This window comes from Bombus pyrosoma, linkage group LG4, assembly GCF_014825855.1.
Source record: "Bombus pyrosoma isolate SC7728 linkage group LG4, ASM1482585v1, whole genome shotgun sequence".
Taxonomy (NCBI): domain Eukaryota; kingdom Metazoa; phylum Arthropoda; class Insecta; order Hymenoptera; family Apidae; genus Bombus; species Bombus pyrosoma.
The window spans coordinates 14,734,142-14,761,837 of record NC_057773.1 but is presented as its reverse complement, the minus strand read 5'-3'; the positions used below and the strand labels follow the sequence as shown (position 1 = coordinate 14,761,837).

General features: G+C 39.9%; 3 protein-coding genes across 5 annotated transcripts in view; 2 read left to right on the top strand and 1 right to left on the bottom strand.

Annotated features, from left to right (window-relative positions):
* Positions 1-27,696, bottom strand: part of LOC122567163 — a 39,884-nt gene that overhangs the window by 11,372 nt on the left and 816 nt on the right. The window contains exons 1-4 of one of the 3 annotated variants that reach the window (XR_006316718.1): positions 6,481-7,727; positions 4,994-5,315; positions 3,455-3,611; positions 2,697-3,366 (exon numbers count right to left, since the gene is read on the bottom strand). Coding sequence is in view for 1 of the 3 variants with exons in the window: in XM_043725446.1 (XP_043581381.1) it covers positions 4,994-5,104; positions 26,175-26,303; positions 26,695-26,764 (310 nt within the window). In the remaining 2 variants the exon portion in view is untranslated. Of the gene's footprint in view, positions 1-2,696; positions 3,367-3,454; positions 3,612-4,993; positions 5,316-6,480; positions 7,728-26,174; positions 26,304-26,694; positions 26,765-27,696 lie in introns of those variants that run through there. The other 2 variants (XM_043725446.1, XR_006316717.1) reach the window with 2 other exon arrangements.
* On the top strand, positions 144-18,509 carry LOC122567161. The gene is made up of 5 exons (XM_043725439.1): positions 144-300; positions 8,442-8,778; positions 11,443-11,599; positions 12,171-12,528; positions 13,835-18,509. Exons 2-5 carry the CDS (start codon positions 8,442-8,444, stop codon positions 16,004-16,006), a joined length of 3,024 nt encoding a protein of 1,007 aa, XP_043581374.1. The 5' UTR covers positions 144-300; the 3' UTR covers positions 16,007-18,509.
* LOC122567160 (GTPase-activating Rap/Ran-GAP domain-like protein 3) overlaps positions 21,233-27,696 on the top strand; it is a 30,396-nt gene continuing 23,932 nt past the window's right edge. The window contains exon 1 of the mRNA XM_043725436.1: positions 21,233-23,930. Within this exon, the coding sequence (XP_043581371.1) occupies positions 23,722-23,930 (209 nt within the window). The 5' untranslated portion in view covers positions 21,233-23,721. The remainder of the gene's footprint in view (positions 23,931-27,696) is intronic.

Genomic DNA, 27,696 nt, shown 5'->3' with positions numbered 1-27,696 from the left:
ACTCTCGCTCGTAGCTATCGCATCCACATGTTTCTACATGTGCATGTACACGCAAAGGCTAAGAGTAAGAAAGAGTGAGGGTAACCTCTCTGTGGAACTGGCTGTGTTAAGAGGTCTCCCCTGTCGCAGGTAAAACGCTGCCTCTGGAAAGTGAGTTCAGTCGTGTCCGCGCGATCGTGTTGCACGATATTTACCTGCGCGTGCAAACTCTCGAATTCAGGAGCGTACCGTTCGCTCCGGGAGCCTCGCGAGTGCTACACAACCGCATCCTTGCACGCTGCCAACGACCAGCTAGACAAGGTACGAGTAACTACCTGTTACGCTTCCTATATACACGCAACAGTTTCGTGATTCGTTACACGTTTCCCATTTTCAACTGTGATAACGCCATTAGTGGTTTCTCCGTAGTTTCTTCGCCCATTTGTTCGATTTTGTTCGACCGTGTTCGATTTTGTTCGACTGTGTTTGATTTTGTTCGATTTTGTTCGATTTTGTTCGATTTTGTTCGATTTTGTTCGATTTTGTTCGATTTTGTTCGATTTTGTTCGATTTTGTTCGATTTTGTTCGACCTTGTACGACGTGATACACCATGGTGATGGATTATAGCGTAGATCTGTACGACGAATCGATAGACTTTTATATAGTTATAGGCGTAGAGGCTAGAAGAACGGCAAAGTATAGGTAGAAATCCGTATAATTGGCATACTCGACCTCGACACGGCTGCTTGCACACGCCGATTCGATTTGTCGCTGTGGAAAACGGCAGGCTTGTCCTTGCGGATGACAGCATCAGCGACACCCACGTACGATCGAAAACCCTACGCATACTGCTCGTCGAAAGTTTCGTGAATTCCAAGTGACATTCAACACGCCTCCGTACGATCATTCACCTCCTTCTCTTTCTCTTTCTCTGTAATTTTCCACTAGCGACAATCCCGTACCTTCCACGAAGCTCGTATTTTTGGTTTTCACTTTCTTAAAAAAGCTAATCTTCCTTCGCATAATTTAATATTTGCGTGAAACAGGCGATATTTGCTTCAACTGTGCGAGTATCTACCGTCGATAACCCAACCTATTCGTCGATTCGTAATATCGTCGATATGAAAATATAGGAGGATGTGTAAACTGTAAGCGGAATATTTAAAGAAGGATAAAGTACGAGCAAAGTTAGTCGCTCGTACTTTATCGTAGCGATTAATTACTTTCACTGTCGACTCGATCGTTTACGGAGAGGTCGTGCAACGTGGAAAAACGATCCGGTTGCTCCGACACTGGCTCGTACTCGTAACCGAGCCGAGAAATAATATGTGTGCGTGTCCTCGGATATTATATGCGAAGAGGTCCGCCAGCAGAGGTTTCGCAGCTTCTACATTTCGGCCGCAAAACGACGAAACCGCGCGGATAAACGAGCCGACCGAGTCTGGGTTCCGTCCCCCCCCCCTCCCCCCCCTCCACCTCCCGTCGAAAACCGGTCCTGCTTGTGGCCGCTAGCCGATTTTGCCTGACGAACACATGCGGTCGCCATCTTGGATCGGCCGGGGATGACGTCATTGGTACAAGGCACGGCCGCTTGCTCAATTCTAGCTCCAGCTAGAGATGGAAACAGAGGCCGCGGCCAATAGTGACGCTTCGTTGAACGGGCCTTGATATTTCGCCTTTCGATTTTATTCATCTTTCGCAGTTTTATTGCCGAGGAGGATTTACAGTCGGAGACAAAAGCACTTATACGAGTTCGAGTCAACTCTAGTCCAGATACACTCCGCAACAAAAGCATAGCATAGTCTATTTATCTAAATTTAATGTTTCTGCAATTTCTACGTGATTTGAACCGTTCAATTTTAATGTTCAATGATTTTTATTATGTAGTTATGTTACATAGTTTGACTTTACTATAGAAAACTGAACGAGAAAAGCCACGCGTTATTCAAGTATTGTATATACCAAAGTAACTGAATATCGGTCGACAAATTTGTATAAATATGCATGAAAAATGATTTTCAATATTTTGCGCTCACTTCTTTGCTCCGTACGATTGCCAACATGAGCTTTGCAAGCGATATAGCTTAATTTTTAATATATCTAGAACAACGATTTCCCTATTTTGTTCGGCACAGTCTTTTTAAGACTGTAACACTTTCGAATTGCCTTGCATACTTCTATAACCGTCTCTTAATAATTCTACCTAACAGTTTTCCATTACAATAAGATCAAGTAATCCCGTTGGCCGTACCAAAATAATGTACTAAAATATTCCTTTTTCTCAAAGTAGTCTCTTACACGTTTCGTTATCCACCTACGTACATTTTCACAAGCGATTGCGGGTTTACGATCATTTGTTTGTTCGTCTATTAATTTCAATGTATTTCCGACTATTTAACCGTCTGTTTATACGTTTCATTTTAATTGCTCTGCAGTATCTAATGTCGGCCTAAATTGGCGATTTAATTCTTACTCTTCCTTTCCTTTTGTCGTGGAAGTATGCAATACCAAGAACAATTTGGATCATCCAAAGAAAAAGAATCATTTTCATAAAAAAAAAAAGTATAGGTGTACGTTATTTTCCATCGATTCATTTGTGTTTCGTGGTAAAAGGTGGCTTTCTTTTCCACTTCTTCTGCTTTAACTATGGACATTATTATGTAACTCATCGTTCGTTACGTTATATACATACATATACATACATACATACATACATACATACATACATACATACATACATGCATACATACATATATATATATATATATGTATGTATATGAGGAACGGTGTGTCATACTGCCGAAAATGAATTTTACGCTTTTCTTAAAGTCACACGTTCATGGTAAGAATTTATTGTTTTCGATTGACCAGTATCCTCCTGTTTACCACGTTTTTCTGAATTGTGTAATAAATCCCACGCAATATTTCGGCTCTGATGTAAAATACCTATATGAAATTTTTAACGCCGACTACATTTCTTGCTTCGATGTTAGTAATATGATTTGTAATATTTCGTCCTCGGTAAACAATTTTCCATGTCCTATACCGAAATCTAGAGAAAGGAAAAAAGAAAGAAAAAAAGAAAACTAATACTGCCAAATTTCACGGTTTACTGCCGATATGCCGATCTCAAATGAAAATGAAAATGAAAATGAAAATGAAAATGATTTCCCAGCTGTTTATAAAACGAAAGTTTTATTAGTTGGATCGAATGGTATATGTATTTTCGCCATTTATATGCACAAAGGTATAAACATATGTATATATTTTGAATATTTGTAATCCTATGTTAAACTTGAAGCGCTTTTACGTTTAATATGTAAAATAAATTTCCTCTATACGAAAACTTAATTTGGAAGGAACGCAGAATTTGCAGGATGTTTTTGCTAAAAAAATAAATACCTTATTAGAATACTAATTTAATATTTTCGATGTAAATGAAATTTTTTAAGGGAATTGGAAAATGATTATCACCATAAATTATCAGTTACAGAATTTTCTGGCCAAAAATATCCTTGATAGCATATATTGTATATTGTATCGCAGCATATACCACAGCATATATATACACATTAGATCGAAAATGTTTAATCGTATGGAAAGTTGGCAAGTTTGAAAAGTTTCTCGCGATCTGAAAGATAAAATTTAATATATGATTCCGTTTTCGCATGTGTAATGTATTAAATTGTAATGTTTGCAACCGATTTGTAAAATGTTATCGAAAATTTATTAGTAATTGAAACTTCAATTAACAACCCTTTGATGATTAATTATTGTTTGTTTCTACACGTTGCACTACTATGCAGATGGTAATCGTGATCGTGCACAATGCTGAATAACGATCGAACAATGGTTTATTGCACAAGATCTGACGGTTGTGCATTTTCTGCGACTTCAGTCTATATCACATAGCAAGAATTCCTTCTTTACCGTTTCTGTCTGTATAGTATTAATAATTCGTCGTATTTTTGGAAGATTGTCCGATAGTTAAAAGAAAGGAATAGTTAAAAGGAAAGAAAGGGAAATTAAACGTCAATTTAATAATAATTAATATCCGCCAGATATTATACATTGATTTAGATTAGATTTAAATTGGCCATAAACGATTATAACGATCTTTTACTTTTACTTGCTATTTTCATGTCTCAATTTTGCTCTTCTTTATACAAACGTGACAAATTTTTGTCACGCAGCTTGAAGAAAGATCCGCCTTAATAGAAAATTGTAACGAAAAAATCTCGCATATCGATAACGATTCTTTTACATTACTCTTTTTAGCAACGTTTTTAATAATTTAGTAAATACAACTTGATCGAAAATAATTCAAAGAAAGCGATAAATTTTTCTTTTCTAATAAATTCTAGTATTGAATTGTTAAAATTACAAGGGACAAAATTATTACTAAAATTATCATATCAAGATATTTTTAACAATCTCTGACGCGACAATGTGGAAAATATAGTTAAGGAAGATTTATGCACAGTTTATAGAGTGTTCTGTTTGAGAGGTATTAAATATTTTAGTATTTGTCTTTGTGTGCGGATTTCACTGCAAATAGATATACCGAGAATTTAGGCTAGGTTTTGCCATATTTCTGGTCTTACGTCAGATACGAAATGACGAGTTCCGTTTTCAAGGAATATCTGTAGGTATGTACTCGTGTATTATTCGTAGAAAACGTTCTTGTTTTATTCATCTCGATTTCTGTTCCGATTACTCTCAACAATGAAAGCTAACGAACGTTTCATTAAATTATTTACATAATTAACATTTTAAGTGCTTGGCTTATTCTGATAGTAATCTACAGGCTAAAACGCATTTTGCACATTACACTGTACACGTGTGCCCGTGCGCGCGCGCGCGCGCGCGCGCGTGTGTGTGTGTCAAGTAAAAAGCAAATAATAAGCAGAAACGAATTAATTCTCTGTTTCCTGCAGCTTCCAACATGAGATCACACACTTTAGTTTTTACAAGATTTTCACCTTTAAGAGGCTATTACTGCCATTTACTTACGTGTCGGCACGTGTTCTCTTCGCAGTTCTTCGAACCTTCGAACCTTTCTAGATGTTTGCTGCGCAATACCACGATCGTACAAACAGCTCTCTCGACACTTGCTAGGGAAAACTGAAAATTGAGAGTTGGAAAATTGAGTCGTGTCTAATCAACAGACAACGTGAAAAATCAACATGGACGATGAAGGAAGTTGTCGTTCTTGAGAGACAGACAGAGATGCATAGAGCGTGTTCTTGTCCTCCGTGTTCATCTGTCACACAGTTAGTGACGATTCAATTTCTCGGCCCGTTTCCGCCTAGGTCTCGATACAAGGGTGTATAATCTGTAGCGATAACGAAAGAATTTATTTTCTTTTAAAAGTACAACGTATGTGGCAATTTATAGTTTGAAATTTATATTTTTAATTTTGCTTGTAAGAAAAAACATATCGCTATATTTATGCGTCCACATAAATCTATGAAGCAATTTATATTGAAAAATTCACGTTTTAGATTTCATATACCTATTGTATACTATCGTGCAAAACTTGATGAATAATTTGCCTGATGTTATCGTCTTTGCCACTTGTTCAGACATAGTAGGTAAACAGATTTTTTAAAATTTGCAAAAATTTCTAGCTATATACATTTAGCTGTATACTACGCGACACAAGTTGTTTCACGTTCGTACTGTGACAGTGATCTCAAACGATGTTATTAGGATCTAAGTGGTGTAGTAATTACCGGTACCGTTTTAAGTCGAAAGGGCGTATCCTTTCTTAACTTTAGTATATCTACTTTCGCTCGAATCAAGTCATTGCTGTTAGATAGTACAAAGATAGATTATCTGAATGTATATTAAATAAGAAAGTCGTATCTGCGTTGAATTTGACGATATAACAGTTTAAATTTGGAACGTATGCGAAATCGATAGCTGGTTGTTAAATAGTAAAAGTCAAGTTTTTCAGCAAATTAACGGGTTATAGGTTGTGTTATAGTTATGTTCGGCCGCCGAGAGGTGACCGGCAACGCTAACATAGAAATATACAACAAGTGCCTAAGCCATCCCTAATTATTATAGATTCAAGTTCGACGTAATAATCCTACAAATTGTACATATATGCACATATTACATAGACAACTTTTACGAAAATCAGTTGCACCGAATTGACACATTCATCTTTCTTAAAACGAGCATCACTCTGTTGTACCGTTATATGTATGATCAGAATTTCTTTTTTTTTTTTTTTTTTTTTTTTTTTCCAAAATAAGACTCCAGGACGAACAATTCACAAGTGTTAAATTGCAAGTGACTGATTTTTTAAGGACATGCTGTACTTTATAAAAATATCACTATCGGTGATGTACGTATTATCTTCATCGGTACGATTATATTGCCGACATATTTTTTACACTTTATTTATTCTATATCGTATCTCTTATTCGTTATATCTCGTTTATCTACGCGTTGTATGTTGTTTCGCGCGTGCATTTCATTTATTTGCCTACCTGCTACGTAAGGCTGGTGAAAATAATTAAATTTCCGAGTCCTCTTATAGAGCCTGTTTTTGTACACCGTGGAAAGAATTATCGTTAACAAGTTATATAAATCGTTTCGTGGCACATTTCGATCGATTCGCAGCGTGGATCGTGCAAGGGCACGGGCGCATACACGAGCCAGAGTTTCGCTTGTGCGTGGCTAGTGAAAGTAGAGTGTTTGCGCAACAAGGCGACGTTGTCTCTCCTTCGGATACTGGTTCGACTTTAAAGGCTCGATGCCTGTCTGTCTGTCTCCTAGACTTTCAACCGTACCAGCTGTTAACGACATTGCTCTCGTTGCACGCCTGCTTTTGTTTTTCCCCCTTCGCATCGACAGTTTCTTGCCGTCTGTTTCCTCTTTCTTCGCGTATCATCGTACAACTCGCGTCATCTTCCTACCGTATTCACATTGTAAATACAGTTCAACGTAGCCTAATAGAGAAGCCTGGTTCTAGAGAAGAACGTTCGTTCGAGCGTAAGAATGAAAGACGTAAGAGAAGGCAAAGAAAGATATTCAATTCAATTTGCAAATTTTTCTGAAATAGTACGATTGAACGCTCGATTATTAGGATTACGTATAATCATGGTGCAAGCTGTTGGGATAATTCTTCGAATAATAAAGCATCTAAACGCTTTTATCGTAATATCGTCGAATTAAATGCGACCGATTATTACGTGGGTATTACCGTTTCGAATCGTTAATTATAAATTTTCACGATCGTCGGTCAATTTTTTCTTCGAAATTCCTGGTGCGCAACAAGAGACGAAAAATTGCTGGCGAAACGTCCCAATATCGTATGCGATATTAGAACCAGTTCATTATCCAGACATTCTCCGCTGTTGTATCTAAAGTAAAAGCTGAGAAAGAGTTAGAACGGAATCGGAATATCGAGAACTGGACGATACGTATCGAGCTCGCGTTACATACCACTGAGAAGAGAGAATCGTAGATTCTACCTACCTCGCCTATTCAGGTGTGTCGCGACATTCCTCGTTGGAATCACTGATTACGAACACGTACGCGTCTTCTACACGAAAACTGCATGTATGTACGTACATTATACATAATACAGGCTCGACAGCTCCGTCCGATTCATTCACTTGGAACGTGATCAGCAAGATGATTTCGTTCTATCCACTTGCGCGCACTTACCATCAGTCAGCACTTTTCGTTCCAACGACCGTCCCAGCAATTATTTCAGTACACCGTGACTCACGAAACTTCATGTATATGTATATGTATATAGAGAGTGTGCCATCAACTTTGTCCGCCTGAAGTATCTTTGTTATTTCAAACAATGCGTTTCGAATAAAAGTTGTGGGATTTAAAGGAATACAAAACGCGATAGTAGCGGTCTCTTGACAAGTGGCGTCTCTCGCGTTATTATTACAGGTTATAATTTAAATAAATAAATAAATAAATAAATAAATAACTTGTAAAATATTTCATTGCGAGAAGTAGTAGACTGGTCCGAGTCCATTATGATCTGGCTATACTTTGTAACTAATCAGGCGGGGTCTGTGTAATGGCAAAAATTGTTATTTTTTTCTGGTAATTGAGAAAGTACGCAGTGAAAGTAGTCGTGCGATGCTATACTCTCGATCGATGTGCCGAATACGAGGAAACGTCTGAATATTTCTGTCTACGTAAATATCGTCTCACAATCTCACACTGCAACAGTGCTGTCTGTCGTAAGCGGCAGATATTGCCGTAACAAGCACCCAAAAGCAAAATCATATCGAGGAATTGCCAAGGAAACGTATCCTTGTGCGTCTCAACCGGGTGATTGCTCGAGGAAATCCGACGGTCTACGTAAATGAGGTTCACGTGGTCCGCGGTGTGAGAAATTTGGCTAAGAGATAATATCGAGCAAAGTTTATTCGTATATTCTATCATTGGTACATAAAAGATTCTTTTGATCGTTTTTCAGATGCTGTCGAGGTTGCTGGTCGTATTCTGGATGGCACTTCCTCTAGCGCTATCCCAGAGTAATTATGCGTCACAGGGAAACAGTATCGAGTATCAGCCTGGTTTGCCGCCCAGCACAGTGTTAAATGGAAAAGTAACAAAATTGGACGACATCTCGTCGATGATATTTCTGAATCGCACAAAGGCCTACCTGAATTGCAGTCAAGGGAGCATGCAGGTGGAACTGAAATTCGAGGAACCGTTTTACGGGGTCGCGTACGCTGATTTCGATCGAAACAGTGCCTGCATATTCAAAGGACGCGGATCGACCAGCGCCAAGTTGGAATTACCTCTGAAAGGTACGTCGTTCTGTTTCTTCTTATCTTATTTTCGCTTCTTCGTAGTAATTTCGACGTCTTCTTCGATAATGACGAGCTCAAGTACGAGACAAAAAGGTTCCAACATTGACCGTCTCTAGACTCGAATCTAGAGACTTAGGACGACGTAAGGACGTCGAAGAAAAGTGACTATCGTCGACGTATCCGGATTTGAGCTAGTCTCTTCGATACGGTCGCCGCTAGGCGGCTGGCAGCGCTTGCGTGAAATAATAATAAATTAATTACGCAAATAATAAAGCCAACGAATAATTAATATTACTTGGTTAATACTACTTGATTATAGAAGAATTTCACGCGAGTTAGCTCGCCTCGGCCGGATTAAAGGAACTGATTCGAATCCAGGATGTCGATGATCTTCATTTTTAATTATAACTGTCAATAATACATCGATTAAGAGCTGAAGGACGATAGTTGTGTAATTTGACAGGCGGATGTAATATAAAAAGAACGCCTTTGTTTGCCTCTAAGCGATTTCTCCACGTTATCGTGGAGAAGAAGAATAAAAGAATCGTTAACGAACTCACAAAACTGATAAACCTACTTCGACTGGGACGATAGAAGGAAAAAAAATTCAAACGGTCGTAGCGAATCTGGACGATGCACCAGCTACCACGAGCTATTCCTTATGGAAAACGATCGAACGAACCATTGAATTAATATCCCTATACTGGGACCAATATTGGATCGATACTGGACAGACTACATAACCCGGAGAACAATCGGAAACGATGGTATGTAGAACAAATTTCCAAAGCAATTCAGACCAAATACCGTACCAACGACGTACACGTACACGACATCAAGAAAATCAACGTAACGAGAAGTAAGACAGCACACCAAGCAAAAATACTAAGAAACCTATCTATCACTCGGACATTGAAAGCGATCAGGTTTACTACGATAGACTCTTAGACTCGGATTTATTACCCTTCGACTCTGTTTCGACGATTGGCTACTAGCAAACCAACGTATTCGCTTCGATCGTACCAAACCAATCTCGTTACCTTCCATATTGTCAAAAATAATGGAAGAGAATAACGAAAGAATAGTAATAATAATTAATAATAATAATAATAATAATAATAATAATAATAATAATAATAATAATAATAATAATAACAACAACAGTAATAATAAGCGGAAAGCAACAGCTAATCTATTTGCAGCGATCTAGTTTCAGGAAATACCACAACGCCGTCGAATATAACCGCGTTTTCACGGATGTGGAAAAAGCGCTTGACAAAACTATCGCAACTATTTGCAAAATTGTTAATAGGTTATCTCTTCGATTCAAACGTATCATTGGTGAGCCATGAATGATACGCGAGAAAAAGTTTACTAGCAGGGGAATGAGAACGATACAAAGTGGACGAGCGACGAACGACGAGATGAGATACGGCCAAGGCAGTTTAGTTTGTTGTTACGACACACGTACTTCAGTAATGATTACTAGAGTAACGAAAGAACGACGTTGCCGTGAATTTTGCCGAGCGCGGCAGCGAAAAACGCGTACGAGTAAGTACAGAGCCAAAGTTTTCGGGCGTTGAAACCTCGAGCATGTCGATAGTGAGACGCAGTGGTTGTTCTCCATATTTTCTCGTTAGCTCGTTAGTTCAAGCCCGCGAGCCAAACGCGGAAGCTTCGTCTCGGTGACGAGACGGTATTTTGAAATCCGCGACAGTTTGATTTTGCGGACGAGCCGCGGCGGATCGTCGAGTACAACGACAGTCGTGCGATCATCGGCGAAAAACACTTGCCGCCCGCCGTTCAACTTCCGCCGGTTCGATGTACGCTCGGGCCGCCGAACGTGGTCGAGGTGAGCGAAGCACCGGCTCACGAGCGCATCGAAATTACCCGAATCACTGGACGCATGATAGACGACTCGAGAATGACAGAAAAATAACGGTCGTATCTCGCGAGTCACGCAAGCGCTTTCAATTTCATGCAAGCCAATAGACAGGAAATCTATTTCTCGGTATCTCTGTCTATGGTCGGGAACGAAGACGAGTCGAATCGTGGCGTAGGTAGCATTTTCATTCTTTCATTTCTTTGCTTCTGGAATACGTACTCTTCGTTTGGTAGATGCGTAGTCGTATAATGATAATTAACTAGAATAAAGCGAACGTATGTTCATTTATACTTTTCGACGTGTGTGCGCATAGCGCATAACGCAATGTAACGCGTATGACGGGGCTAACAAAATTAATTGCCATGGCTTTGGCAGGTGAGAGGGCACACCATTGCAGATGTGCAAAATTCACCATCGTTTTGAAATTCAAGGTCAAATTTTTGTATCGCGTCGCATCTTTTACTCATCAAGGAGGATGAAAAGTCGACAAGCTGCGACGGGACTTGTAACGAGGTTTGTAAGAAGAACGCGCATTCGCGTACAATCGCCTGGTTTTATGGACCTTTTGGAGACCAGCTCCGAACCAATTAGCGCCGAGTTTCCGCTCGTTTACCTGCTACGGTTGGTTTTTGTGGTCGCGCCAGGCTACAGAGGAGGCGTAGGCGAGTTGCGCGCCGTCGTACGATCGAATCGCGGGTTGTGTTTGGAAAATGCTTCGATCGTGACAATGCTTCTAACAGTCGGTCTAACAGTCTCGATGGTCGTTGATGTTGCAGGATGCGGCACGAGGCAGGATCCTCAACGCGTGTTCACAAACAACGTTGTAGTTCGCTTCCATCCTGGCCTCGAAATGGACGGCGACGAAGTTATTACGATAGTTTGTAGGTATCCTCCGCCTGTGGCACCTGCACCGCCGGCTCCTCCGGCCAGCATGTGAGTTTACTCCCACACCGTTCTCAATTATCTTTCTCCCTTGTTTCTCTCTTTTGACGCGGTTTGTATAAAACTATACTTCAAGGTTTTAAGTTGATAAGCCACGAAACTCGGAAGAAATCTCGATCCGAAATCTCGACTACCCGCGCATCCCGCGCATCCCGCGCCACAAATCGAAATACAAACTCAGTTTTCCACGATTTATTCGCCGTGCGTTTAGGTACGTTATTTCGTGTCTGTAATTGGAATTCGCGGAAACTGATTGGAGAAACTGGACGAATCAAAGTTCTCTTCTTTTTGAAATAACAATTATGAGAAGAATCGTTTAATCTTCGCGGGATTCGTTAAACCATGGCAGGGTACAGATAAACAGAGTATAGGTATACGGGTGTGTAGGTATCTAGCCAGCTACGCGGTAATTTGCAGCCTCGTGCTCGCTCACCGATCGTTCCAATCACCATGGTTTGTTCGTCATACAGTTCACTCTGACGTTTTAAAAGTTGCGAATGCCGGACTACTATCGACGTAATTGGAAAATATCTGATAAAAAGAAAAATATCTTTGTCCGTAGCTTGGCTACCCCGGCGCCAGTCCCGCCATCCGAACCACCGTTGAAAGGATTTCAGATTCTGCTCATCATCTGCGCGATCCTGTTCCTTTCGTTGCTGTTACTTGGCCTCGGTTGCTCGTACATGTGCTTGAAACGAAGAAACGTTCGTGTGATCCATCGACATCCGTTCGGAAGTGGCTCGGGCTCGGAAATAACAAAACTCTCCACTTCTTCCCTAAGCAACATCACCATGTTCGAGGGCTTGAAGATACCTAGGGCTCATGCTCTTCTACACGCACCTCCGTCCACCACCGGTAGCGATGCCAACCTGATGATCGACCACTCGTTACCCAGCGATTATCCGAGCGAGAGCTCCGAGGTAAGTTGTTTCGTATGGAAGATGGATACAAAGAAATTGATTAACACGCGTATGATTTTTGAATAACAATTAGCATGAGTTTCGATAGACGCGGTCCCTACTGTAATCACTTTATTCTGGTGAAACTTGATAATATTCGACACTGTCAACGTCTGTCTGTCACCTTATGACTCGAGAATCGTTGAACTCATTTTCACGAGGTTCTTTTTTTGCCCTATCTACGTATTTATTATTATTATTATTATTATCATCATTATTATTATTATCATTATCATTATTATTATTATTATTATTATTATTATTATTATTATTATTATTATTATTTGGTCAGATTTTAAGCTATGTTTGATTAAAATTAGTTCTTAGATTGACAAGTCGGGGAAAAATGCTCAAGGATAAGCGCGATTGAAAAGAAACACGACATCGATTGATGCAACGATCAAACTCTTTCGTTTCACATTTTTCTCGAATAAAGCATTTACATAGTGTAATTCCGATTGTTCGTCTGATTTTCAATCAAGATCAAGACACGATATAATTTCCGGCATATTTGCTTATTTAATTACATCGTCTTGTGTTTCCAAAATAACCTACCTATCAAATATACATGTAAATGTCATTTCATACATATCGTGTTTAGTCTTATTGTTTTGATCAGAAAAATCTGACAAATACGTTGGTAAAGGCTTAATTTGAAGAATGAAAGAATGTTCATCGTCACATTGGTATCGTCTCATGGACATTTGAAACCGAACTGTTCGCGCCGTGGTCAACGTAACACCATGATCCCTCGATACGAGAGACATTTACGGGGAACGTTGAATTCACGGCAATCGTTGCATACTTGCGCTGCTTTATACAGTCGATCAATGTGGCTCTTCAACGGATTAAATACGTAAAACGTTCCTTTTCTATTTTATGTATGTATTTTATGTATCTATATACATTATTGCAAATATAGCTATGTTTTACAAAGACGTGAGACTGTGAAAATCTCTGCGAGATTAGCGTTTGTATCAATAAGAACGGAATTCTTCGTACGATCAATTCAATGACTGTGTCCGCAACGTTTCGAAGAAATGGTACTTAAAGGTTAAACTTATCCATATCCAGCCCGATATTCTATGCATGTATACAAATATTATACTATATGTATACTATATTATATGTGGCACTAGTATATACGTATAAATAAAGTTACAAGATATGATAAGATTTTGTTAATCGTTAATCAGTCTAATTGGTAAAATATCTCAAGAAACATGTCACCTGAGAATTAATGGAAATGGTACGTTTTTGTTTACAGGTGGATGAAGAACCTTCTCTGCCAGTTTCGTCCGCCGGCTCCTACGACAACAAAGCCTTTGTTCACCACGAGACTCATCAACGCCAAGAAATTCGTACCACCAGCTCCCTTTATTCGGAGACAGTTGCCGCGGAAGTGGAAACGTCTTCCATGACAGCGGCAAACGCTTCACGCACCGCAGTTCCTCGCCACATGGTAGCCATGCCGATCGAACCAAAGTTCGACGTTCAAATGCGAGTGAAGCGAGCGCCACCTCCTCCTCCAAGTCCTCTACCCTCGGAATCCGACATAGCAAGCGTCGCTCTAGAAAGAAATCTGACGACGATTCTCGAAAAGGAGGAATCTAGCCTCACACGCAGTCTTGACAGTCCCCCAGCCAGGATGACTACATTCTCTTACGTTCCGGAGCTCCATGGACCTCCAGGAGGCGCTCCGCCCGCGTCCAGCATCTCCAGGCAGCAAACACCTCCGGTCTACTCGAGAATCTTGAGGAAGCAGGCCGAGAGGGACACCACGACCAGCACTAGCATCGTTCAGGAACGAATTCCCTCACCTTCTCCCATGGAACAGCCTCCTTTGCAACACCATGAAATTCGTAGACCCAGATCCTTGACTTCCTTGAACACCGAGCTAACCGAGACACGTTCTCTGACCGAAGTAACTGATCATACACACGCCAAGTACAGAGTGGCTAGTATCCTAGCTCCGACTCCGCCGCCACCTCCTCCAATTGTTCCAACAGTCACTACTACCCACACAGCTGTTCAGCATCGTGAACATCGGCTGTTCCGCGAGGAAGTGACAGAGCCATTGGTGGAGCCGCAGGTTGTCGCTCCTAGGCGGCCAGAGATAACCACGCACGAAGTGGACGATGTGTTTTTAAAGACAGTGACGGAGAAGAAGACTATCGAGGATGTGGAACGTCATCGTCGTCAGGTGACCGAGTATAGAACTAAACCACCACCTCCGGACCCTAAGTGGGACGTTACTATCAGGAATTATCCTAAAGAGAATCTGCCGCCGCCTCCGCCAGAATGGGAAAACTTCTCTGATGTTAGTTCCAACTCGAATCTGACGATTACCAATGAGCCAACGGGCAGTCAGATCGACGGGCCAGCTGACGAGGAACTGGACATCAATATAGAGCCCACGTATACCGCTAGAGCCGAGATTCCTTGCAGACCACCTCCAGTCACTCATCGTCGTTCCATCGATGAAACAGACGCTGATTGGTTCTCTAGACTATCGCGTGTCTTGGACCCCCGTTATGCCGCCGAATTAACTGACGGGGAACGAGCAAAATGGCGCGAGATAATTACCACGGATAGTACTTTACGGACCCTGTTGACAGAAGCCGTGGTTAAAGAGGACTACGAATTGATACGAAAAGATGCCAGATATGCTCATCTATTCTCTCCAGCAAAGTGGGACGTGATCATCCGAATCTTGGGGCCTCCTGCAACACAGCCAGGTTCCGCTTCGTGCTCTACCCATGGAAAGAACCACGGGCAGCGATATAAGAGGTCCAAGTCCTCTGAATGGGATACCAGATCGAGAAGATCATCCTTGCCTACTTTGTACGAGTATGAGAGCGATGGTGGTAGCTCTGCTCATACTCAGAGCCACAGACTGCAGGTATCGCAGTCTACAGCGGCGATGAGTCAGTCGAATCGTTTACGTCGACTGGCATCGAGCAACAGAGGCACAGGCGGCGTTAGCGAGGCGGACGTTAGGTCCATGTCGGAGATGACGGTGAGAGACTTTGCCAGAGTGGACAGAGACGACTTGACGAGTTTGAGTTCGTTCGAGGGAGCAGATTCACTGGTGAGATCCTTGAGTCAGCCAAGTTTGGCCAGAAGCGGTTCAGAATTTACCGAACACTGGGGTATTCCCTCGGGCATGCTGGATCTCCCGCCTTGGACAGCGGAGGAGGAGGAGGAAGAGGAGGAGGAGGAGGAGGAGGGGACTAGTTCTGTGGAGACGACGCCCAGAGCGGTGAGAAGAAACGATCATCTGGAGGTGCTGGCGTCGTTCGACGATCATAGGCAGGGATCATCCACCGCTAGATCGAGTCGGTACATGGAGAGGGAAGTGAACAGCGTGCACGTGACCGAGAGTCAGAGGAGTTCCAACTGGTTCCACGATGATTCCGAGCCAGAGATGCAGATATGAAGACGTTTAAGAGAAGCCGCCTACGTGTTCCATTCTCTCCAACGTATTTCTTCGAGTTTTTATAAAATCGAGTTATTGTAAGAGATTACGCACGATCATTATTATGGCAGAGGTTATGAGTATTATGCGGATCAAGGTTATCGATGAAAAATCAAGCCAGTTCGATTAATTATAGTATTACGAGAGGATAGAGAAGGAAATAGAAGGCAGATAGGCTATTGTTTATTTAGTATTTGGATGTCTGGTGCAATCTCATCGGACGATTTACGTTTCTCCTACATTTTCAATATCGTAACGAAAGAACGTCTCTCTACCCTGAATGAATTCTTTACATCTTTATCAAATTGAAATTAAATGTGTGAAATTAAATTGGAATGTCTATCGTAATGAAAGAAATTGTAAATATTGGTTTATTAAAGCTTTTGAAAAGCGGGACTTTAGAAACAGACACGATCTATCTCAATGAGAAATGAATTATTACGACTGATACGAATTAATAATGTCGGTACGTCATCCACGTCATTTTCCGCTGGAAGGGTAAGATTAAAGTGTAAAGAAGATTAAAAGATTAAAAAGTGTAAAAATCATCTGACGATATGTATAGAAAGGATCGATAAAGGAAATAACGTTACACGATCCAGCAAGCATCTGTTGTTCCCTTCGAAAGTCTGGTTTTGCAGAAAGAACTTCAAGTTTGCTTGAAACGTAGAAAGATACATATATTTCGAAGCGTGTAAATATCAGGTTCAAGTTGAATTTAAATGACCCGAATGAAAATGGCTTGACTAGTCTGAACGCTGATGCTTTAACGGAGATGCCAGACTTTTCGAGTACTAAAGACTTTTAGTAACCTTGTATTATAATATCTTTTAATTCGTATCTGACTATATTTCCTTGACGTATTTCGTCTATATAGTTGTCAAAGTGGCAACAACTACAGATATTACCACGTATGAGATAGCGATAATCGGGGTGCGTGTAAAAAAAGATTATACTTTTTACAATTTTCGTAGCTACAATTTTCGGGACAAGATATAGATTTACAAACGAGTATCGAAATTTTAAAGAATTATAATGTTGGAGGCATCGTTGGAAAAAGTACTCGAATATTGGCTAAATAGCTACATGTGAAATATGTAAAAAAGAGCTAAATTGTAGGTAAGAAAACAATCAAATTTATTATATCGAGAAAGTATGTTTGAAACTATGCGTTTTTAGGAATATGTAATGTAGAAAAGGCGATTTTTTTTTCGATCACAGTGAAAATAACAGCAGTGGACATTGAAAATGTGCCCCTTCAATATCTACGGCTTACAAACTGTATAACCTCTGTTATAATATCCAGATTTCTTCAAATTGACATTTTCATTTTCGACGAATGTCGCATTATTCTCCTATTTTTATACCTTTCTATTAATTGTACCGTTTGAAATATCTGTCCTTAATTATCATATTGTCCGGGATGATTAAACTTTTCACTGCCTTCTCGCATTTGATAGATCGAAGACGCAGTTTTACCGCCTTCTTTACGAATTATCTACGAATTCTCTACGATTACGAATATCGAAAGATTTTCGAACGAGCATTCGCACAGTGTTTGCGACTCAATGCGTTGACTGTCGGATCATCGAAGCATGAACAGAACACCTGTGCTTTTAAATTAATTAATTCGAGACAACGGAAGAAATTGTTATTCCTGTTTTGAAATTATTTGCCGAAATTAAATTCTTCTCGGTCATTTCGTTTCCATTTAAAATTGAATTGCGAATGGAATATGCGTAGAAAGAATGTAAAAGATTGGAGGCATGTGCTTAACATTAATGGTTAATTATTTATTTTTTGCCAGGCGTTAAGAAACGTTAATCGTTGATAATGAACAGTCGATACATTGAAGGAACAACAGTTAGCCATTCTCTCCATTTGTCACTCGAATTCTGTAAATGGAAAAAACGAGAAACGTCGAACAGGGTAAGAATATCTGAGATTATTGGACGAGTGAAACTGTAGAATTTGGCGAAACGAATTCAATCATGACGTACGAATTGACCGGAAACGAGTTGAAGAAACGAATCTACGACCATTCCACGCAACAAATTCGCTTTCTTAACGATCGGTGGCGCATTTCGAGAACCTTTATAACCATTGAAAACCACCATGACCGTATTAACGATAATTAACACTTTTGCTACGCATCTATGTAAAATAATCGAATTATATTGAAAATTGGCAAATTTTCAAGAAACTTCTCCACGAATATATCGTAAACTACTTTCTATTCCTGGAAAAGATTATTTTGCGAATAATAAAAAATATATCGAGCTTACAGGATATCAGATATTCGATACGAATAAAATTAACTTATAAATTCGTTCAATTTTACGTAAAACCTAAGCTTTTTCCTTTTTTTTAGCTTCTACCTACCTATATCAAAGTCATAGGATATTCGCACTCCGCGTTTCTTCTTTTATCTTTGTTAAAGACTAATAAAAACTTTCGTATTCTCTTTCTTAATCTTTTATTACGAAAACTGTCTTTTTATATCGAAAACTATCAGACGTTACTAGTTCCGTTTAAATCGACGACGATCTGTATTACAGCGACGATACAATTATTAAAAAATACCTTTACCTTTTTCTTTGTAATTATAAAATCGGATTAACGGGGAGCTATCATATTACGCTCATTTACAATACCATAAAGAAACTGTAGTAGATGTTCCGATGGATGCTCGTAAAGGAACGAACAGAGCGGGAGAGGGTGAGTACACCCCCACCCTTGCAGGGTTCCGTGCCGTAGGACGGCCCTAAGCCGTCCTAGGTGGTCATAGAGGCCGACGTGCCGAGGAGGATCTGGACCTTCTCAGACTTGCACGACGGCCCAGGGGATGTCGTTGAGAGGGGTGGTCCCTCCCAATGCCCGAACTAACCAAGGAACGACTCCGTCAGACCGGAGAAGACGCAGTAATTGGAAGAAGGTCCCGGGGCATTCCAGCTGAGCGTCAGGCGGTCTACCGGTGGTAGTTTAGTCGGTATAGCTCGACATTACCCCGCCGCTTCCAAGAGTGGAGGAGAAGGAGGGGGCGCGCGTCCATGAGGATTTCCTCACGTATAAAAGAAAAAGTAGATTTTCCGAATGGTTTTTTTACTCTTTTTATTCTTTTTATGCCGGTCCCTTATCGCTTTAGCCATATTTTCCACCTTTTACATTGTTAGATATACAAGTTTTCAAGCACAAAAATATTACGCTATATATTGGGCTGTAATAAAAATTACTCTCATTTTGGTCACAATTAGTAACGAAAGTAAGTAACAACGACGACGACAATTTGTTAGAACATTCTAATCACGCGTAATACGTACATGCCACTTTTATTTCTTTCGAGATTTAGTGAGAAAGTGACGCAGTTATATCCTAAATGGTTGATATCTAACCGAAGAATACGCTGCTCGCCTACTCGACGATAGTTTGGCACGATGAATCGCTGATAAACGAAACGTATATATCTTTGTTATTTTCGCAAAGAAGATTTGTAAAACATTGCGCGATGTAGAAGGTAGAGTAATACGATACGACTTCCGATATCCGAACATCTGCACTTTTAACGTAGTTCAACTACCCTCCGATAACATCTTCTCTTGTTACGATATAATGTGTTACTATATTTGCTTTAACCACGGACCATTAACGTTTTAAGGCAATTTTCAGCATAAAATTGAAATAAGATATCGCGCGTATCGATAACGGTCGTTGTTTAGTTAGAAATTTCCTTATAAAGATAGACTAGAGGCTAACAGAAAGTCTTGGTCTGTCGACGAGAGAAAAAACCAAGTATACATATACAGTAAGTAAAAAGGTAAGTATAGTTTTTACAGTTTACTAGAAACTTTATACTTTATGCCTTTTTTTACAAACATATTAAAGAAAAAGAAAAGCCTGGAAAAAATTGTTTGATCGTTGAAATGATCATGGAAAATTGTTAATCAGGCACGGAGCTCGATGCGTGCTAAAGATACACGTTGGCCGGATGCAACGATGCAACATTGGCAGCAAAACGGTTACGCAAAGATTCGATTCTTTTTCAATGTCCTCTTTATTAATTAATTGCATCTTCTTTCAAATTGCATCATCGCGAACGATATATCACGCTAAATCATTTGAAAGATCACTATCCGAGTATCACCGTTGCGAATTACGCGCATCTTACGCTGCAAATGGCTGCGAAATTGTGCGTCATTGTCTGCGAAATTGTCAGACAATTTCAAGAGTCTGTGTATACGTGTATTTCTAATTAATTAATTTCTTGACTAATGTCCTATGTTTGGAAGCCGGTAAAAGCAACAGAATCTTTTATGCAAATTATCGAGTATAGCTGTCAAGAAATTATACTTTTGTCCTATAATCGCGAGAAGATCGTACAGAGAGAAAGAAAAGAAGAGAAATGTTAAGAATGTGACAAACAACAAGATGTTTATTCATACTACGAAGAGAGCATCGATCCAATACACCCGTAAAATATTATTCTAAAGAAACGAACCAGCGGAAATTATATAGATTTAAATAACCGATATTAGATTAAAATCAACGAACAAATCAAAGAAGAAACAAACGATACTGCAAAACATATTGCCCGATATAGATGTCAAGTTAAATGAAACGTGATATATCGAAAAGAGAAGGAGCAGCTTTCCGACGCGATATACATACGAAGAAAACATCGCATCATCCAACGTCCACCGAAGCAAACCTAATTGTACTTGTACACGCTTGAGATCCGATCTTCTTCATCCCCCATCGCCCATATAGCTATAGTCATAGCCATAGATATAGATATAGCTATAGCCATAGTCGTAGCCATAGCCATATAGTCATACGCATTCCTCGATATACTACCATACAGGCGTGCGTTCTCCTCCGTCAATGTAGCAACAAGTCCTCTCCAAGTTCTTCGATTTGAGGAACGCAAGAATGCAGGCTAGTGCGTTTAATCGTGCGAAACAAGGATACGCAACACGAAATACTCTGTGATATTTTCTATAGATACACGGCTGTTTATCGGGAGTACAGAGTAGCATGGAAGCGTTGAGATCCGATGGTGGATCGATCCCGAATCAGTGAAGCGCGTAAGTGTAGTTGAAAAGAGGGTATCGGCCGGGGGAAAACGTCCGATGATCGGATGATCGGATGATCGTACAAGAGAAGCAACGAGAGTGGGGCTGTGTTATAGTGGCGAACCACGCTGCATAGAGTGGGGTTGAAAGGTGGCGCAGTCATTTATGATGGCCGGTTCATCCGACGCGACGGATCAGTTGCTCGTCCGACCAACAACGACAGAAACCTCGGGCGAATCGAACGTACGATGAGCTGCTGTCGGCTTTGATTCGACATTGTCGCACGCTGTGCACCGCGAGATGAACCGAGAACGTTCGTGAAATTCTTCGTTCGGGGAACAGCGATTAATCGTTGCAGGATCGATCGTTGGCCCGAGTTATTCTACAACCGATTTTGAAAAGTAACGAAACTCGAGGAGGAAAATGTTTGGTAGACGACGTTCGATTTTATAGAGAGGAAAAGAAAATTCGATACTGAATCCAAGATTTCGCAAGATCGAGGATTCGCAAGATCGTTTGTTCGATTGGTGGTGTTTTTAAGCTAGTCTGTAATCGGCAACTCGCCTTTGCAATGAAAGGAAGAATTGTTTTTCGAGAAAGATATTCCAAGAAGAGAGGATTTATTCCAAGATATTGGACTTGAAGGCGGAAATAAATCGTAAATCGTAAAATACAAATTTTACGAAATTCGATACTGAATCGAGGATTTTGACAAATCACCGGAGACTTGGTGCTGTTGCAAAGTTGTTCCGCGATTAGAAACCGATATTTCTAGAAAGTTCTTGAACAAAGAAGATTGGCGAAACCAAGATATTGGACAATATTTATCAAAGTTGGATATTGAATTACAGATTGCAAAGTTATCTTATAATCAAGATTGACTCTCGCTTCTGCAAAGAGAAAATATACGCAAAGATATTACGTTATTATTATTATTACTAATATTAGTTTGTGAAAAATCGCTTCGGAAGTACGAATGTATCAAATCGGAGATGAAATTATCCGAGGTTCGATGATGTTGCTACGAAGGATAAAGATATTCCGTGATCATGGATTCGCTTTTACAAAGAATTCGGGCAAGAAAATTGGTAATTGATCATTTGAAATAAAAAAGCGTTTATCGAAAGACGTTGAATGTGATTTGACGTGGAAGGGTGATTTGACGGGTTTCTGAGGAAATATAAACATATGTATATATATATATATGTATGTATTTGCACTCGAATAAATGAATCGAATACAAACGATCGATGAATGACTGGAGACGCGATAGTGTGATCAGTAACTAGCTAGCTCTATTCTGTAAAAGATTCAAGAAAGAAGAAACGTTCGATCCGAGTTGAGTTTGAAAACGCAGAGCGATTTCGATGTAAAATTTCGAGAGAAAGTAAATTAACGATATAGAAGAAACGTTCGTTTCTTAATGGTACCTTAATAGTACCTTAATAGTACCTTAATGGTACTATATAGATGAGAAAAAGAAATCTACAAGATGCTCTGAATACACGTTGTTCCGAAGAACGTTAGTTTATAACATAGGACAGGATAATCGAAGAACGTTGTGAAAAACCACTCTTCTTCGGTTCCACTGACCTGATATTTGCACCGCGAACCCCGCCAACAACACTTGGTTTCACCGTAAGAAAAATTAGAGGAATAGTTCTTTGATGATCATCGTCTATAAATTGCAGTGCAAGAAACTGTATTAAAGCAAGTTGTATGTTCAAGTAAAAGACCGATGGAAGCGAATCTTTGGAAAGTAGGAAGACACGTTAAAAGATCGTCTTTGAATGGCAGGCAATTGGGCGTAAAATTTCAAGTGGAATTCGACAGTTAGCCAGCGATGGAAGCTTCTTTTGGCGATACTTTGCGAATGGGCCGTTAAAGAATTTCCAGAAATACCTTCGAAGCTACCTTTCTCTGTGTCGGAACGCGCTACTTTTCAAGTTCCCGATTAATCAAAAGTATTATTTAAAAGTCACTGTAAACCCGTCTTCAAAACCGTTTATTCGAAAATCAAAGTACACGAATGATGGCGAAATGGTTTTAAAAATGTCTATCCGTTTTCTGGAATAAACCGGTTGAACGTAATTTAAAGAAACGGTCATTTCTATAAGATTTCTATAAGATTTCTGATCGTATCGATCGGTGAAATAATTTAAAAGTGGACGAAAAAACATTAGTTGCGATACTTTAAGAAAAGCCGGGTCGACGATCGAGACGTGTGTGAAAATATAAAATAAATATAAAATTCCAAGCGTAAGAGCGACGATCCTGAAACGATATAAAACAATTACGTTGCCCGTGTTATTTTTCTTTTTTTTTTTTTTTTTTCTTTTTAACAAAGGATACTTTGAGTAATTTCCTCTAAAAACTTCTCTGCGAGGAATTGTCACTGAAGGAATTTAAATCGTTGATAATCGCCGATAATCGGATAAGTGACGTTATCTTGGAAATAATATTCTTCCGATACATATGTACCTTGTTGGAGTCGAACATTGAAATTTCTTTGATCGATGCTTTTTACGAAAAGGTCGTTGAGAGATTGAATACTGGAAAGAATGTGGGAGAGAGTTGCTGGTTAAGAAGGGAATCTTCGTATTAGTGATGAGTTCTTTAAAGAGATCGACAAACCAATCGACGAGGGAGGGTGCAACAGGCAGGAGACACGCGCTCACCGGAGGTAGCTCCAAGAGTATGAGAAACGTTCTCCACGCGACCACCGCCGCGCCTGGTTCACCGCTTCGACACAGATCCAAATACGAATTGAGAAGCATCAGTTTGGAGGGCACCAAGGTTTTACCATGGACTGCACGGTGAGTGGAAATATGATATTTTTTGTTTGTTTGTTTGTTTGCTGTTCGTCGACAGTGAAACCTTCTTGCGCAAGAATTTAACGCAATCATTTTGGATCTTAATTAAATCCTAGCTTATAGATTCGCCTGTTACAAATAACAAGGCAGAGAACTCTCCAACTTTTCTACGTTCTTTCCTTTTCCTACTGCCGTCCGACTTTCTCCTTTGCACTTCCCAGCAAACCTTTTTCCCTCCTCGTCCTCCTCCCTCTTACACTCGGTCAGGCTTTTCGAGTCAACTTTTCAAAAAATGTCCCATTAAGTGGGCGATATTTCGCAGCACGATATTACGACATTCCTCGACCGTTGACATACATATGTCCAGTATGCAGCAAAACAGAGTAACGTCATCGCAATCGTCCATCGATACAACTCGATCCCCTCGATCACGATAAAAACATGCTCTTGCCGTTACCGCGTACACGATATCGGCTCCTAGGTCGAATCGAATCCTAAAACCGCCAATCCCAAATAAAAGCCAGCTTTATGCTTTTTTATTTCAACATGAAATCGAGTGTTTCTGCTGACCTATCTACCTATATCGTCTATATGTATATCGATCTCTTAGTGGTCCGATAAACCGGGTGTCGTTCGGTTTGCGATCGAACGAGCGTGCACTAACAATAAGGCTTCGTTGGTCGTCGCCGTTAGCCACCGCGATGACGACGTATCGGATTTTGTCGCTCGCCTCTTTATAATTAACTCTTTTGCTATCGGGCCGACCGAGGTGTCCCGACCGGCACGGCGGTACTCTTTTATACCGCGTAGATCAATTTCGATCACGCTCGACCAAGTGGAAGTCGACCGCATCGACCGCGCGCGACAGGGAGGGAGGGAAGGAGAGAGAGAGAGAGAGAGAGAGAGAGAGAGAGAGAGAGTGACAAGGGGGAGAAAGAAGAAGAGGGATATTAAAGTTGTTAAAGCGGTTGTTAAAGAGATAGGGAGACAAGAAGAGAACGACAATGCGCATCAATAGATACCTGTGTGTATCGGGAAAAGCCCGAGCTCCAAGATACGTACGATCCCCGTTGAAAGGAAACGAAGCTAATCACAAGAGAATTACAGCACCGTTCTATATTAACTTTGCATTTGGAAATTTCAATATATATTTGGTGTTTGCAACACCTAACAAATTACGGTAAATTACAGTAGGACCTCGAACGAAAAGCAAGTTCTTCTTTTAACTAACCTTTCCACTTTCACTTAGTTTCTATACTATACCCTATACTGTGTACGCGTGGCTGATACGGATAGGATATATATTTATATATATACTAAAAAGTACTTATTATTAGTTACACTTTTAAATTATGGCTGAATCATATTTCACTAACGTAATATACCATAGATGCATCGATCGGGACCTATTCAGTTGCCTAACCTAGTCAAGGTCGCAACCAATTAGCTCATATCACTTGCCATATAATTAATAATTATACACCACTTATACAGTTCATTGCTTTGTTGTATAGCGATACAATTAGTAATTATATATCAAATAATACCGACTGTCCGGGTATCACCGCGAATTAATCGAAAAAAGACTAAGACTCGATGAAATGGAATAACCGACTCTAAGTGTATTACCAGGATAGAAATAATCTCAGGCGATCTCTTCGTCAAAGCACTTTTCCGAAATCAAATAAACGAACGCGACTTAATATAGTCTCACGAAAAGAGAAAATTAAATCGAAGATTATTTATTGCATCGTATATTGCATGTATCGTCATCATCATTCAGCTACAATTGCATCTTTCGAAACAACGAAATCGCAGGGCATCCGATTTCTCCACTACAAGATGCTAAAACGAGATCGCTTCGATATCTCTTATTTATACTGAAATTCATTGCTTAAGATCAAATATATTTATGTGACACAGGTATACTCGTGCCGATATTTGCCTATTTATATCGAATATTAATATACATATTTATAAGTACCACGAGTATATTTTTAAATTTACATGTTTCAACCAACTACTAAAAAACTAATTATTATAATCGCGATGTGCAACCAGACCTATCCCGAACTAACAAATAAAGATTTGAAAAAAATGTTACTACTCACGGGTATAAAAGATATCCGCGATCACTATGCTCGCAAACGATTCTACGTAATACAACCAGTCGCCCATGCCGATTCGCATCTTTCCATCCTGCGACACGATTGAGTGACCGGAGGAACAGAGATGCGTGCGACTCACCGTTAGAAGCAGAGGAACAGAAGCGTTACGCCATCGATACCGCGCTATCCCAGCGAATGTCGCCAGGAAGACAAACATCAGACAGGAACCGTTGAAAATCCAATGATGGAAATAGAGGTTGTGAAAAATCTGTTACAGAACAAAACACGATGAATGATTGCTGATTATTTGAAAAGCCGGGGATAATGAAAAATGCAAGTTTATTAAATTTGTAACTTTGGTATTACCAAAGTAATAAAGATTGAAATTCTAATAAACTTCGATAAGTACGAAAACTGAAACTCTGATATGAAAGTTTAAGATCTAGAAGTGAAGAATCTAATAATTTCTGAGACATGTTAGTTATTTGTTTTACAATTCGATATTAAGACTTTAACTTTTAATAGAAGAATAACCTGAGAAGATCCTAACCTTCCAAATTTTTAATCAAATTGTATTTCTTAATTAATAGTGTTCAAAGCAAAATATACAAAATATACAGAATAGAGAAAATTGAAGCACGATATGTAAAGATACTTACACGTTCTTGGCTTCTCAGCCACTGTTGGAACATTCTCAAAGAAGACGGAGAAGTTGAAGCTGTGATATGTCTACAACAAAACATAAGATATCGTTAATATCGTTAATACATAATGTTACGTCCGGTGACTCTGTACTCAAACCAGGCACCACTCTGCGGGCAATATGGCAGCCAGATGTCTACACATCCTTACTGCGTACCCTCAATAGTCTTCAGGACCTACCATGAATCTTGGCATTTTCATAGTTCTTTTATTTCAAGTGTTCCTTAAATTTATTCTCTACCACGGAAAGATACGGGAAAGTTGGTTTTTCTCACGTTCGGTGTCCCTAGCTAGCAACTTTCTCTCGGGCGGCGGTTAGAACATTTCCTTGCCCACCAACCTTTTTCTCGTCCAATCAGAAGCAATGACTATTGCCCTCGCTTTCCTAGTCAAAACTGTCACCAACAAATCCGATGGTCCCGTACGCTAGACACACCCATCGCTAGCTTTCCTCCGCCATAGCATCGTCACCGAACTTCACTGATTTTCCATCTTTAGAACAGTCAACATGTCTTGACCGGGTTTCCACCCTTGGATCAGTCACCTACTTAACTTATCTATACGCACCAGCGTAACTATCTTCTCTACAAAGTTGCTGGAATAAAGTGCGAATTGTAAACCGTTATCTCGGTGTCATACTTCATTTAACCACCTCTATTATCCTAACCGAAATAGGGGATCGATCATTTCGTGGCGTCCATTGTCTAATTTGGGAATTTACGACTCCCGTTGACGCGTTTCCTCGCGATCGCGTCTCACCGCGAGTGGTCGAAACACGCAATAACAAACTTGGAACTTTAGCAATAATAAAGACTGAAATTCTGCTAAACTCTAATAAGTAGTATAAACTGATTTTTCATGCGTATCAGACAGTTTTATTGTAATTGAATGTTAACACCTGAACACTTAATTTCAATTTAAAAAAAATTTATAGCTTTTCAAATTATCCATCATTTTTA

Bases quoted from the DNA above. Each gene is read 5' to 3' on its own strand.
- LOC122567161 (XM_043725439.1), top strand. From the start codon at position 8,442: ATGCTGTCGAGGTTGCTGGTCGTATTCTGGATGGCACTTCCTCTAGCG. The intron at 8,779-11,442 runs GTACGTCGTTCT...TTGATGTTGCAG, and splicing joins GTTGGAATTACCTCTGAAAG to GATGCGGCACGAGGCAGGAT. The intron at 12,529-13,834 runs GTAAGTTGTTTC...TTTTGTTTACAG, and splicing joins ATCCGAGCGAGAGCTCCGAG to GTGGATGAAGAACCTTCTCT.